The 15,489-nt window shown below is 40.1% G+C and overlaps 1 protein-coding gene across 6 annotated transcripts in view; it reads left to right on the top strand.

Annotated features, from left to right (window-relative positions):
* The window catches only part of APP (amyloid beta precursor protein), a 276,723-nt gene that overhangs the window by 119,760 nt on the left and 141,474 nt on the right, over positions 1 to 15,489 (top strand). For all 6 annotated transcript variants that reach the window (XM_066369939.1, XM_066369938.1, XM_066369937.1 and 3 more), the window contains exons 4-5: positions 11,707 to 11,819; positions 13,989 to 14,182. In XM_066369939.1, coding sequence (XP_066226036.1) covers positions 11,707 to 11,819; positions 13,989 to 14,182 — 307 coding nt within the window. The remainder of the gene's footprint in view (positions 1 to 11,706; positions 11,820 to 13,988; positions 14,183 to 15,489) is intronic.

The raw sequence follows: 15,489 nt of genomic DNA, 5'->3' as shown, positions 1-15,489 counted from the left end.
CTATTAAGTACTGTGTCACTCTTCCCTAGCTATCATTACAGATACAATGATGGAGCTCTAATCTTTTTTTTCTCTGTTTTAACAAAGCCTTAGGGTATTAAAGCACTGTTTTAGTACCAGTAAAAAGGTTGTGCTTGCTTTCAAATACCATATTGAAATTATATCTTGGCTAGTTCTTTTGTTAAATGCGTGATACATTTATATTTTCATTCTCTCTTTATCTACTTCCTTTGCCCAGCATAGTTTTGCATCTTTTAGGTTATGGATTTTTTTTTCTTTTTCCTGAGAAGTTTTGGCTTGGAAAACCCCTGAAATATAGAACATTTGTCACTCTGACTGTGCGGAGACACTGACATTGTCTTCTAAAGCTAGACGTTTCAAGCCTAGGCTGCTATACACAAGAAAGTCCAGTGGGACACTTAATAAGCTCTCAGGAGCACAGTGTGGCATTTGGGTATTAGGAAAGAGGTTGGCTGGAACAACTGAGTCTGGGTATCATGAGCTTGGGGGCAGGGGTGGTAGCTGGTTCTAAGTATGGGTGATGAAAGTATGTGCTAAGGATCTTATGCCAGACAGGCAGGAACATAGAATACAAGCACTGAAGCCTCCTATGCTAACCTTAGTAGGTGATGAAAAAGAGTCTAGGGATGTTGAGTCATGATAAGTAGTTGTATCAGATGAAGAAGAAGGGAGAAGTAGAAGGAACAGTTTCTGTTCAGTAAGTGGTTTACTGGAAGTTCAGAATTTCAGAGCATCTCTATGTGTAGCATGATCTGAGGTCCAGCCTCAGGAATATGCTTTGTTTGGGGTAGAGATGTAACTTATGGGGATGGGAAAATGAATCAGTGTTACATGTCTTTTTGAGAAAATAGAAGCATAGCGTAGTGGGAAAGGAGACTGGGTTTTACCTACAAATGGAATTAGTTCAGCAATGCCTCCATTTTGGATGGGCTCCCCCCAAATGTTGAATGTTGTTTCTTTTCCTTGTCTTACTTCCACATAAGATAGATTTTGACCGAAAGAGGAACTGCTTGTTGTGCTTGGGTACAGTTCCAGGATTTGATGGTCAGTTGGCACTTAATTTTAACCTAGTATTTTTGCTGAAAACAATACCTTCTTAAGCGGGTGTCCAGCAAAGGCATGCAATCAATGGAAATGTCAACATTGAGGGTGGGCCTGGTTGTTAAATCCTCAGGCATGGGTGATATAACTGAGGGAGAAAGTAAGATCAGAGCAGAGAGCACAGTCTTATTTATTATCAAAATTATTTTAAAAAACGAGTCAAAGGGCAAGAAAGTAATCTAGTAGAGCAGACAGCGAACTTGCGGGCTGAGAAGAGACTAATGCGATTTTTGCTATTGACTTTGAAGGAAGAGCCGCAGGAGATCGTTGGAGCAAGGTCAGATGGTAGTGACTTGGAAAGAATAGTCAGGGACTTGTAAGTGGAGGTGCACAACTCTTTTGAGAAGTTGATCTGAGAAAGTACCTCTTCCTGTCTTTTTTTTTTTTTCTGAAGCTGGAAACGGGGAGAGACAGTCAGACAGACTCCTGCATGTGCCCGACCGGGATCCACCCAGCACGCCCACCAGGGGCGACGCTCTGCCCACCAGGGGGCGATGCTCTGCCCCTCCAGGGTGTCGCTCTGCCGCAACCAGAGCCACTCTAGCGCCTGGGGCAGAGGCCAAGGAGCCATCCCCAGCGCCCGGGCCATCTTTGCTCCAATGGAGCCTTGGCTGCGGGAGGGGAAGAGAGAGACAGGGAGGAAGGAGGGGGGGTGGAGAAGCAAATGGGCGCTTCTCCTATGTGCCCTGGCCGGGAATCGAACCTGGGTCCCCCGCACGCCAGGCCAACGCTCTACCGCTGAGCCAACCGGCCAGGGCCCCTCTTCCTGTCTTGATGATAGCCTACCTCACACGTGCGTTTCCGAATATACTGTGTGGAGGAAGCATGCTGTGTATTTTTACCTCTCCATATAATTTGAGGTTTGGGTAGTAAGTGGTGGTCTCTTGCCTCACTATGCATCAGCCTGATTGGTATTTTGTTAGCAATTATGTGGCTTTTAAAAACCCCATATATAACCCAAATTAATTGTATCTTTGAAATCTATCAAGCTATGAATTTTTAAATAAGTCAGAAGGAAAATATTAAAGAAAGCAGCCAGTGAAGATACTTGTATTTTCAAGAGACAGAATAGAGAATATAGGAAGGTATCTCTATAGTTCTGCCTTTTCGCTCATCTCTCAGAATCTAGAAGACTTAACTAAGCTAACAATAACTAGGTTTAGGTGTAAAATAGACCTTACTTACATTTTTAAATCTGAATTATAACCACGTACTTATAAATACAAACTACAACCTGATAACAGCAAAAAGAGACATGAGAGAACAAGGGCAATTTGCTGATGAATAAGGTTAATGGTAGTAACATTAAATTCTAAAGCTATTTCTCTCAGTGATTAAAATGTATGGTAGTCTGATACCATGTAGACCTGTGTATACAATCTTCTCAGTGTATTCAGGTTTACTGTATATTTCTCTGTGTAGGCCTGTGTCTTTGCATTCAGATTTTCTGCCATAGCTGCAACCTGTCCACATTCAACTCACCACTCCTTGGAAGATATTCCCAGTCTCTAAAATTTGACACTAAATGAGTACTGCCCAGTGGTGGCCATTTGCTAGCCACACAAACACCTGAGATATGCGAGTCCAGACTGGCTTGTGCTACAAGTGTAAAATATACAGCAGATATTGAAGAGTTAGTCTGAGAAAAGGAAAGGCAGAATGTAGACTGACTTAGTGATAATTTTTTACATTGAGTGAGTGTGGAAGTGGACAAGAGTGTGGTGGTTGGGGGGGAGGAGAGGGAAGGGGTAGGGGAGGGGAGGGGCACAAAGAAAACCAAATAGAAGGTGACAGAAGACAATTTGACTTTGGGTGATGGGTATACAACATAATCAAGTGTCAAAATAACCTGGAGATGTTTTCTCTGAACATATGTACCCTGATTTATTAATGTCACCCCATTAAAATTAATAATAAAAAAGGAAGTGATAAAATTTAAGATATACTCAGTTAAATAAAGTACATTACTGATATTAATTTTACCCATTTCTTTTTGCTTTTTCAGTGCGGCTATTAGAAATTTAAAACTACTCTTATGGCCTGCATTGCCTTTCTGTTGGATTGCATAATATTTCTATTACTCTGTGCTCTTTTGGGGCAAGATTATGTCTTGCTTGACCCGTGGTGGCGCAGTGAATAAAGAATCGACCTGGAATGCTAAGGTCGCTGGTTCAAAACCTCAGGCTTGCCTGGTCCAGTCACATATGGGAGTTGATGTTTCTTGCTCCTCCCCTCTTCTCTCTCTCTCTCTCTCTCTCTATATATATATATATATATATCTCTCTAAAAATGAATGAATAAAATCTAAAAAAATAGATTATGTCTCAGTTCTTTTGTATCCTTCATGGAACTGGATCAGTGATAGTCAGCAAAGCGGAGTGGTAGCAGAGATATCTCTCAAAATTAAACCAGCTTGTGTTAGGTTTTAATTTTTATTCTTGTTCCTCATCCTGTTTGAACCTCTCTGGCCAGGAGGCATTGTTATTGTTAGCCTCACCTTTTCATATATGGAAATCACTACATTATCCTGAGTCATTCATCATCTTGTTTTCTCCTCACTGGCTTCAAATATAGAACTCTTTCTACCTTATTTTGCATCTTCTATGATTAAAGAAACAAAAGACAAATAAGAACAACTCGTGCTATAAGGTACTCAGTCCTTGAGATGGTGCCCAAGTGACAAATCTATGGGACAGAGCACATAGGAGGCATGGAAAATTTAACTTTAATTTTTAAAAATAACAAGATATAGGAAGTACTTAGACTGGTCAAATTCATAAAGACAAAGAGTGGAATGCTGGCTGCCAGAGGCTTGGGGGAGAGGGAATGGGGACTGATTCATGGGCTTAGACTTTCAGTTTTGCAAGACGGAAAGAGCACAGATACACAACCATGTGATTGTACTTAACACTTTAAAATGTGCTTAAGATGAGCAACTTTGTGTCATGTGTATTTTACCCATTTAAAGTCATCTAAGAAGTGATTCTAGTGCAGTAACCTGTAACTTAAAAAAAAAAACACCTAAGTAAGATTAGTTATAATGAATTACCTTAAGTAGACCATTGCTACCTGAAGAAATAGTTGAATGGAATTGCTTGGGAGCTTGTTAGGAAGGCAGAATTCGTCCCACCTCAGCCGTGCCCAATCAGAGACTGAATTTTAACAAGATCCCCAGGTGATTCAGATGCACGTCAAAGGTTGACAAGCCCTGCTCTAAGCATTGTTTCTTAAAAGAGTGGTCCATGAGCCCCCTGAATCCAAATCCCTCGAGGAGCTCTTGTTTCAGGCCCTCCCAGCACCCTTAGATCAGGTCCAGATGCTGGGGCTGGAGGGAGGATGGGTCTACAGGCTAATCAAGCATGTCAGGTGACCCTGAAGCCCATTAGAATTTGAGGACCCCCTGACCTGGAAAGATTTAACAGTCCTTATTTTCAAAATTCAACCTTTAACTTACCGTGGAATTATTACAAATATGAGTAATAAAAAAGACCTGTTATTGACACAGTTAAGAATATGCATAATAAACTGATGCAGTAAAAAAAAGCGGGGGTGGGGAGGGGCGGCAAATAGAAAAAAGCACCCAGAATTGAACTAATCTTGAATTGGTTGCTGAGTAAGCCATGATGCAGAATTTGTGGAATATTGTGGCACTTGGCTGGAGTAGTGAGCATTACAACAACATCAGCCTGGTTTTGTTATGTGTCGTGCAGAAACCTTGTCAGGCCTTGAGAGTCCTTGTTTATAAACAGGAATTAAATTCTGTGATCAGTTTTGTTTACATTTCTAAGGCAAGGCAACTTGAGAAAGAATTGCCTCTATTAACAGTGTATGTGTCATTATTCTGAAATTCTTCAAGTTTTTAAAAGCGTTTAAATGCCACACATCCAGAGGTAGATTAAGGTCGGTGAGGCCTCAGGTGCAGAAGAAAATATTGGGCCCCTTAAAAAAAAGAGAGACAGGGAAAATAAAAAGACAGGTTAACCATATTTTAAAATAAATAAAAAATATTATGTACTGTTAATGTTAAAATTGCACATATGAAACCAAACCTGGTGTCATTAGAAAAAAGTGTCAAGTTGGGGTTTTGTGGGGCCCTTCAGAAGTCCGGGCCCAGGGCGCACCTGGTGCCCCTGCTGTGAAATCCACCTCTGCACACAGCACACATATTATGGAGTAAGAGAAGATCTGCATAAACAGAAATGTGATTTCTCATTATGATAATTTATTTTCTTTTTTCTTTCTTTTTTTTTTTTTTTTTAAGCAACAGAGACAGAGGGACAGATAGGGACAGACAGGCAGACAGGGAGAGAGATGAAAAGCATCAGTTCTTCATTGTGGCTCCTTAGTTTTTCACTGACTGCTTTTTCCTATGTGCCTGGATTGGGGGGGGGGGGCCTCCAGCAGAGCGAGTGATCCCTTGCTCAAGCCAGTGACCTTTGGGCTCAAACCAGCGACCATGGGGTCATGTCTGTGATCCCATGCTCAAGCCAGATGAGCCTGCGCTCAAGCCAGCGACCTCAGGGTTTTGAACCTGGATCCTCTGCATCCCAGTCCAACTCTATATATCTACTGTGCCACCACCTGGTCAGGCTATTTTCACTTCTTTTACTTGAATTCTATTAAGAATTTTTGACAGTGAAAGATCAAACGAAATCAACCGAAGGTTTGTTTTAAAAATAAAAGTATGCATAGTTCTAAATGGAATTTCTGGGTACATATTATCAGATTTTTTTTAATATCAAAAAACTATTTTGTCCTGGCAGAGTAGCTCAGTTGATTGGAGCAGTGTCCTGACGTGTGGGGGTTGTGGTTTTATTCCCCATCCATGCCCATACGGCAATCAACCAATGAATGCATGGATGGGTGGGGTCACAAGTCAGTGTTTCTCTCTTTCTCTCCCCCTTAAATCAATAAAATAAAAATAATTTATTTTTAGGGCGATTTTAGTTTCACAGCAAAATTGAATGGAAAGTTCAGAGTTCCTATATATTTCTTGCCATATCATAGATTTTTAAGAATAATTCTGTTAGGGTTTTTTTAAAAAAAGAGAAAACAAACCATGTTAAGCCAAGTTAGTTTGTGAGAAAGAGTTCGTTAGAATTTTACCACTCTTTAATTCTTTATTATGATTTTAAAAACAGACTTTTGTGTTTTAGTGGTTTGAAATTTTTGATATATAACATTCTTGTATGTTTATCCACTGTGAAGTAATTTAGGCAGGGATATAGAACCAGAGTCATTCTCAATTTTATTTTAATATTAGAGTAAAATGAGTTTTCCATTTTGCTATTAGTCCTGAGGGCTTATTGTTGCAGTAATATAAGGTTATAGTAATTAAGTATATAGAAATATAGAAAAATATGGAAGATATATAAAAGTAATTAAGATATAATATTAAAATCAATTAAGGAAATTAAATAAAGTTGTGCCATCTGGATAGGAATTAATATAGTGTGTACAAATATGATAAACAGACTCTGACTTTTGAGCAGAGCCCAGTTGGTGTGTGTGCGAAGTTATACGTAGATAAGAAGTGGCTTGATATCATGACTCTGTAAGTTAACATAAACAAGAAGCTTCCCCAGGAACATCTTAATAGTGGCTTGATGTAACAGTTCAGTACATTAACATAAAAAGAGCTCCCTTGGAGGAACTCCCAAAAAGGTAGTTTGAGGTGATAATCCTGTAGAATGACACCTGTTAGAAGGCATTGGCCAGAAAAGGTACTAAAGCTGAGGGGCCCCCTGCTGCGGTAGTTGCCCAGACTCCAAAGTGAACGCAGACTGTCTCCAAGCTGCTCTGACCGAAGACAGCTGAGAGCACGCCGACGGGGACCCCTTAAGCTGAGCCTAGGCATGCCATAGGATTTGTGAGTAATAAATTGCCTGTGTGATTCTTGCAACTAACTTGTGTGTCTTTGTGTCTTTCCTCCAGTGGCAGTTAGTCTCGGCACTGATAAGTAGCATCCTCATAGCCGCCTCAAGAGTAGTCTCAAAGAGGCTGCCAGCCCTGCTGATAAGCAGGAGTGTCCTACTGTGCAGGGAAGTCAATCAGGGACGCTTGAGCAACGACTAGAGCTCGGGCTCTACTGGGACACTTATTAAATAGTTACTATTAATCCTTGGAAAAAAACAATCTCCTGGGGGGAGCATATATTTATTGCTATGTACAATATGAAAAACCTGAGTTTTTATTTACAATACTAAATGAAATGTCACTTGGCAAATTAAAAAAAATCAGATATCCTTTTATAAATTTATGTAATGTATGTTCTTTTGTTGAACATAAGATTTTAGGGAAGGGTAGGTATCTTTCAGTGACTTTGGCTTTGCATTAAAACCAGTCCTCAACAGACTGGCTCTAGGGCAGGGGTCTCAAACTCAACTCAGCATGTGGGCCGCAGAGCAAGATCACAGCCATTCGGCGGGCCGCACTAGGTCTACAAAAGGCAACTGTTACGCAACACTTTTCTCACTGCAGTTGAAAACCAAAAAAAATCAGTACAACAAGCACAATCGTACATGCGGTTTACTCAGTGTCACAAAACGACCAGAAACTGTAGTTCGCATCACAACTGCTGTTAACTAAGCTAATATCTAGCTAGGATGCTAGAGAAATGAAAAATGCAAGTAGGCCCCTAGGCTTACTTAATTTTATCCAAAATATTTTGAACTTCGTGGATTAGTCTGCGGGCCGCACAAAATTGTTGGGTGGGCCGCATGCGGCCCGCGGGCCTCGAGTTTGAGACCCCTGCTCAAGTAGAACAAGACAAAGACACATTGTTGTTTTTGCCATGAGAACTCTTTCAGGCCAAGGTTGAGAGTGATATCTGCTCCTGACTGACTCATGAACTGATTAAATAGTTTGGGCAGGGCATGTATTTATAGTAATTACTTGTAACATAGAAAAACATCACTTAGTATTTCAAACATTTGTGAATATGGCAGTATGGTTTGACTGACCAGAGCTAATAAACCAGGCAGGCATCTTTGGGTGTAGGTTACTTCTGGCTTCCTGTGGCCTTAAAAATTGGGAAGCCCGGGCATTTGGCAATCTTGCTAATGGCTTTTGTTCCGTGCCTGCCCTGAGAAACCACAGTCACCTGTGGAAGGTGTATTGGCTTTGGTTGAGATTATTTGCATTTTCTATTCTCCATCACACTTGAATTTTAGCTGTTCTATTGTTCTGTTTTTGGATTGTTGTTTTATAGTATTCTGGGTAAAAGAGAAAGAAGAATGTGACATTGCTTGCGTTATTACGTCATGTATTTCCTTAGAATTTATATCTTAGGCCCTGGCCGGTTGGCTCAGTGGTAGAGCATCGGCCTGGCGTGCAGGAGTCCTGGGTTCGATTCCCAGCCAGGGCACACAGGAGAAGCGCCCATCTGCTTCTCCACCCCTCCCCCTCTCCTTCCTCTCTGTCTCTCTCTTCCCCTCCCGCAGCCAAGGCTCCATTGGAGCAAAGTTGGCCCGGGTGCTGAGGATGGCTCTGTGGCCTCTGCCTCAGGTGCTAGAGTGGCTCTGGTCGCAACAGAGCGATGCCCCGGATGGGCAGAGCATCGCACCCTGGTGGGCGTGCCGGGTGGATCCCGGTCAGGCGCATGAGGGAGTCTGTCTGACTGTCTCCCCATTTCTGGCTTCAGAAAAATACCAAAAAAAAGAAAAAAAAAAGAATTTATATCTTAGGCCCTGGCTGGTTGGTCAGAGGTACAGCATTGGCCCAGCATGGTGAAGTCCCGGGTTCGATTCCTGGCCAGGGCCCACAAGAGAAGCACCCATCTGCTTCTCCACCTCTCCCCCTCTTGCTTCTCTCTATATATTTATCTTTCTTTCTCTCTTCCCCTACCACAGCCATGACTCGAACCGAGTTTGAGCAAACTTGTGCCTGGGCATTGAGGATGACTCCATGGCCTTGCCTCAGGAGCTAGAATAGCTCTGTTGCTGAGCAATGGAGCAGTGGCCTAGACTGGCAGAGAATTGCCTGGTAGGGGGCCCTGCTGGTGGATCCCAGTTGTGGCGCTTGCTGGAGTTTGTCTTTGCCTCCCTGCCTCTCACTTAATTTTTTTTTTTTTTAAAGAAAGGATTTATATCTTCAAGTTTGATTCTGGGTCACTTGGAAATAATCTCCTGGGGTAAGTGTCCTTAGGCACATCTCTTTGCAGGCATTTCTCACCTAGGAAGCGGGTCCAGCTGAGATACCCCGATACCCACGGAGCACTAGCTGGCCTCCTGTGGAGGTGCCCAAGACTCCTGGGCTCCTCCCCTTGGTGACACCGTGTCTCATCATTCTTGCCTTCTCTGTAACTCACCAATGCTCTGGGCCTCATCAGTTGTCTTAAAGATTTAAGGAGTGACCAGATGAGAGTTTTTTTTTTATCCCGAAGGATATGCTTACATTTTTATCTAAGTATTATTTATTAAAGAAATTACATAAATATCATGAGACATCTTGTGTGTTTGAGTGAAAAATAGACTAAAGTTTAAATGCCTTTACAGAAAGAGAGTTTTAAGGAACCCTGTTATATAAAGTAGCTGAAAAGCTGTTTCTTCTCCTTAGGGACTTGATCACTTTTGATGTTGCATTTCAGTCAATGTCACATAGCATAATATGAAAGAAAAACATTCTGGTCTTTGCTGGTGTGTGAACAGCCTGTGTTCTCTGCTCACTTGGAGGCATTGGTTGAAGTCGGGTTTTGCAGGTCTTTTCTGAAGAATCGCAGGGTCTGTTCATAGTACCCTGCTTTCATGGCCTCACTCCACCAGTCCACTCTTCACTTCATTAAGTGTTTATCTGAAAACCAAACTTGAGCATGCCGTTTCTGTGTAAAATGTCTTTTGGCCTATGTTGCATACAAAATGATATGGAAACCCATAGGCCTGAAACATGCTTCTCCAGTCTCAGTTCTGCTGCACTCCCTGTTTACATGCCTAGTGCTCCAGCACAGTGGACTTGCGCCTCTTCTTCACACACGCTTTGCCCTTCTTTATCCCTCTTTGCAAAGGAGCCTCCCTCATTTTAAAGTGCCGTTTGCCAGACCAGAGGAAAAGAGAATAGAGGGAAAGGGGATTATAGGAGGGGATAAACCTGAAGGGAAGAAGGGAGGGTGCTATGGGGAGGAGGGCAAGGGAGATGTTGGGAATAGGGGGGAGGAGGGATGCATTCGGGGTGACACAAGAATCTATGTAAACACAATTAATTAAAATAAATAAAAAAATATTAAGTGCCTTTTGCCTTTGCCTGCTATTTATCCATCCATCCATCCTTACATCCATCCATCCATCCGTCTACCCACACATTCAGTATGGTCATGTTTGCTGGAACTGGGTCTGGGACTGGGGGTAGAATGTTACCAAGACAGATACTATTCTTACATCTTGGAACCTCCATTCATTCTCCGCATGGCATACTCCTCGTCCATTTAGACTCATCTCTCGTGTTATTTCTACTTTGAGGCATGTCCCAGTGTACCCAAGCAGATTTGTTCACTCTTGGGCCCAACACTATTACCTACTGTGTGCAGAATCGATGTAAAAAGTTAGGGATACGTTAGTGCAGTGGTCCCCAACCTTTTTTGGGCCACGGACCGGTTTAATGTCAGAAAATATTTTCACGGACCGGCCTTTAGGGTGGGATGGATAAATGTATCACGTGACCGAGACAAAGCGTCAAGAGTGAGTCTTAGACGGATGTAACAGAGGGAATCTGGTCATTTTTTAAAAATAAATCATAGTTCAGACTTAAATATACATAAAATGGAAATAATGTAAGTTATTTATTCTTTTTCTGCGGACCGGTACCAAATGGCCCACGGACCGGTACTGGTTGCGGCCCGGGGTTGGGGATCACTGCGTTAGTGAACAAGACAAATAAAAATTAAGATCACAGCTCACATATTATATTGCAATTATTCCACTTTTGCCCTCATAAGAATGAGTCCTGTAGGACTTCATATAGTATCTTTATATCTGCAGCACCAGCAAGGCTTGAAATATTTGCATGATACACATTTTCTGTAAAAATACAGCAAAAGTCAAAGAAGTTCTTACAATTAAATTGAATTAAATATCGTGTGTATATATGTGTGGTTACATATATAAACATACATAATACACATATGGATACATAGATTTTGTTTGTTTAGGAAGTAGACAAATGCTAAGTTTTCTATCAGTTTACAAACAGACGGAAGTGTAAGAAGGAGGGTTGGGCAGTTACTTAGGTCAATTCTGCTGAAATAGTTGCCTGGGCGGTGTCTGTCTGTATTTTTACCTTGGCTGTAATTGAATGGCAGCTCTTTTGTGATTGACTCTGAACTCAGATATTTCTATTACTTAAAAGATTTTACTTAAAACATGTAGGAAGTATTTAACCATCAAGGTTCATGTATGTGGCAAAGAACTGGGCTAATAGCACACAGGGCTCGATTTCCTAAAGGTGCTAGCTTTCTTGGATTGACTACTTCATCTTTCAAAAAGCTGACTGACTTCTCGGACTCTTCTAGCCCGTCCTTCCTTGATACCATCTCTGTGATAGGAACACTGTGATGCTGATGGAATGACATGAGGCTGTTTTCCTTTCTTGCAGTTGGCGAGTTTGTAAGTGATGCCCTCCTTGTTCCCGACAAGTGCAAATTCTTACACCAGGAGAGAATGGACGTTTGTGAAACCCACCTTCACTGGCACACCGTCGCTAAAGAGGTACTAGCCCATACAATCTTTCTCTTAAAGTGAAAAATCTGTTTTAAAGGGACGGGCAATTACATTTTAAAGGGTATTTTGAGGCAACAGCTGTGTTGATAAATAAGTTCTTTTTTTTTATTATTAAAAAATAATCCCCTATCCATGAGTATTTGTAAAGAGTCAAAAACAGGGCCTATTTAGAGTCATTCTGTATCCATGCCATAGTTTATAAATTGGAAACTATAATCTTATACATACTCTCAACCTTAATATGTACATTTTGTTTACTTGTTTTCTTTATCACATACAAAGCTTTAATGATTTAATAATTTTTTCTGTTATTCATTAGGGTACAGGAAGTAGCTTGTCCAATACCAACATGAAAACTAGTTAGACTTCAGTTTCGAAGTTAAGCTGTCCAGTTTTGGGTTCACTTAGATACTGCCTTCATTTTCCCTTGGGGGGGTGCTGAATCTATGGCACCAATCCTAGCCTTGGCTAACTCCTGCTTTTGGCAAAACTGATAAAAGAAGTGAGACAATTAACAGGAAATATCACTTTTCTTTTGATACATTATGAGTTTTTCTAATAAATTCATGTAAGTATAGCTTTTGTGTGTGTGGTGTTATCAGTCCCCTAACATTAAGCTCCTTTATCTAGCGCAGTGGTTCTAAGATGGGTCAGTTTTGCTCCCCATCCTTTGCCAGGAACATGTGCCAATGTCTAGAGACATTTTTTGGTAGTCACAATTGGAAGGATTGGTGCTACCGGTATTTGGTGGCTGGAGACCAGAAAGTCTGCTAAACATTCTTTAGTGAACAAGACAGCTGCTTCTCCCTTGTCACCCAATCTCCCACCAAAAATTATCTGGTTCAAAATTTCCGTAGTACTGAGAAACTCTGGTCTACCTCAATTTAACCATTGGATCATAGCCTTAAAGCTGTTTAGCAAAAAAGATCACTTAAGACAGGGTTCCCCAAACTTTTTACACAGGGGGCCAGTTCACTGTCCCTCAGACCGTTGGAGGGCCGGACTATAAAAAAAAAACTATGAATAAATCCCTATGCACACTGCACATATCTTATTTTAAAGTAAAAAAACAAACAAAACGGGAACAAATACAATATTTAAAATAAAGACCAAGTAAATTTAAATCAACAAACTGACCAGTATTTCAATAGGAACTAGGCTCCTCTCACTGACCACCAATGAAAGAGGTGCCCCTTCTGAAGTGCAGCAGGGGCCGGATAGATGGCCTCAGAGGGCCGCATGTGGCCCGCGGGCCATAGTTTGGGGACCCCTGACTTAAGATTTAGCATGAATTTTGCCTTTAATAAAACAATATGTTCTTATTTACTGTAGAACAAAATTTTCTTTTTATAAAAATGTATTTTGGAACTTATTGATCTTAAGAAAACAAACCCAGCAATTTGAAGCCTAGTTATTCACCTGATAACCTCATTTTTCATTTCTTGAGTTTTCACAAATTTTTTTCTGTTGCTTAGAAACAAAAATGACTAATTCCTATGACGTCAAAATACATTCTGATATTTTCATTGTTTACTTTCCTATGTGTGTTGAAATTATTAATCTTCCCTTTATTAGCAATGAATGCTTTCAAAGGCTCATGTTAATCTAGATTTGTGCAAATTTAGTAAATCCCAGGAAAACAAAAATATACTGAAAGAGAAATGTCTAATGACTGTATTTTTTATTTATACCAGTGAGTAATTTCTTCTTTTCCTATGTTATTCTGGAAGTGAGCCAAGAGTTAGAATGTCTAGAATCAGATTTAAGTGAGTGAAACTTTCATCTTGAACAGAGGTTGAGGTGAGTTGGAGGTATACATGGAGTGGTCACTTCTTCCTGATGCATTAATGAAGCCAGAAACCATTGATTCTCTGATATCTATTTATCTTCTTCTATACTTTATTTCCCCATTGTTTCCATTCCTATTGTTTTTCTTAATTTCTATAGCGTAACAAGATGTCTTTCTTAAATAAATTATAAAGTTAAAAATTACAGGTACCAAAGTAGCCTGAGCTAAAGAAACTTGTATATCTGCTCAAAAAGCAAGTGATGCATTCCCCTATAAAACTGGTTCTTGTGAGTCTGTGTGTTGAGTACTATAGTCAGATTTTCTTTTCTGCTCTACCGTTCTCACTGTTCTCTTCCTACCTTGTGTAGACCTGCAGTGAGAAGAGCACCAACCTGCATGACTACGGCATGCTGCTGCCCTGTGGAATTGACAAGTTCCGCGGGGTGGAGTTTGTATGTTGCCCGCTGGCTGAGGAAAGTGACAATATTGATTCAGCAGATGCCGAGGAGGATGACTCAGATGTCTGGTGGGGTGGAGCAGACACGGACTATGCAGATGGGAGGTAAGGTGGCCTTATATTCAGGCTCTTATAGCTGCTGAAACATCCAGGATATAATTTTGTTTCTTCTATCAGTGGATCTTTCTATTTCTCATTAAAAGGATCTCTGCCCACTCCCATCAGAGTTTGCTTTTATAGAAAAAAAAAAATCAAACCATGAAGTCATGTATGGTTATGACCTGTCTTATTTTAATATAATTGATCAACTATCACTGACACAATTTTAACTATTTTAATCTTAAGAAGTGAGATAAAAATTCCACTGATATTTTAAGTCACTGTTAGTTCTACAGAGAATGGAAATCGGAGTGATTGATTGACATATGTGGCCTTTAGTTTTGATCTGTAATTTTGATATATTTTAAAATAGTATTTTGGGATTACTTTAATCATTAACTAAATCTGGATTTTTGTTAAGAAATGTTTGGTCTTTCTTTGTGTGTGTTTATGGGGGGATTATTTTCTTTTTTCTTTTTACGAATGTTTTCTTTCTCCTTTTATCATCGTTTCCTTTATGAACGCAGTGGAGGTGTTCATAACTGTCTGCTAAAGTTCTTTAATTGTCTTTGCCTTCCTGGTTGTTAAGAACTATATCTTTATCTCTTTTTCTTTGGGATCTTAATCCCATATCTCATAGATTCTTGTTTTTAATTAAAAGCGTATATCTATATTCAGATCATAAAAATATAAAACCACAATATTTGGATTAAAAGTTCCATCTGATTCACTCATCAATTTCATACCCTAACATGTCCCAAAAGATGGTGATGATGATATCACTTCTTTTTTTCTTTAGTTAGTGTTACAGATTCCTAAATAAAAGAATAAATACGAATTATAAGACATATGGTTGTTAATGCAAAGTTTTGCTGATTCTTGTATAGTCAGGAACGAATTTTTTATAATACAGGGGTGGGCAACAGTAGGTTTACAGTTGTGAGTACATGGAAAGCAGAGTTTATTCTGGCGTTATTTATTATTTTGTCATTGTATAATTATTGTATTGTATTAACTTCAAACCTACTTTTGCCCACCCCTATATGTTTTATAAAATTAAATAATTTTACAATAATGCAAGTATATTTTACATACATATACAGATCTGTGTACACTGAGGAACCCTAACAGCCATTTCTCATAGTTAATGATGGCAGCCTTCTCTTTAGTAGTTCTTGCCCAGCTTTGTCATGACTGTCTTTTTTCAGTTAAGCTCTTGTGTGCTTTTTTCCCAGATTTGTAAAAAATGTGTTCAATGAAGCAGAACACAGAGCTAAACAAATAAATAAATTATAAAGAATGAAGAAAACAAG

The sequence above is a fragment of the Saccopteryx leptura genome, chromosome 2 (assembly GCF_036850995.1).
Source record: "Saccopteryx leptura isolate mSacLep1 chromosome 2, mSacLep1_pri_phased_curated, whole genome shotgun sequence".
NCBI lineage: Eukaryota > Metazoa > Chordata > Mammalia > Chiroptera > Emballonuridae > Saccopteryx > Saccopteryx leptura.
This window is presented reverse-complemented; position numbering and strand designations above follow the sequence as displayed.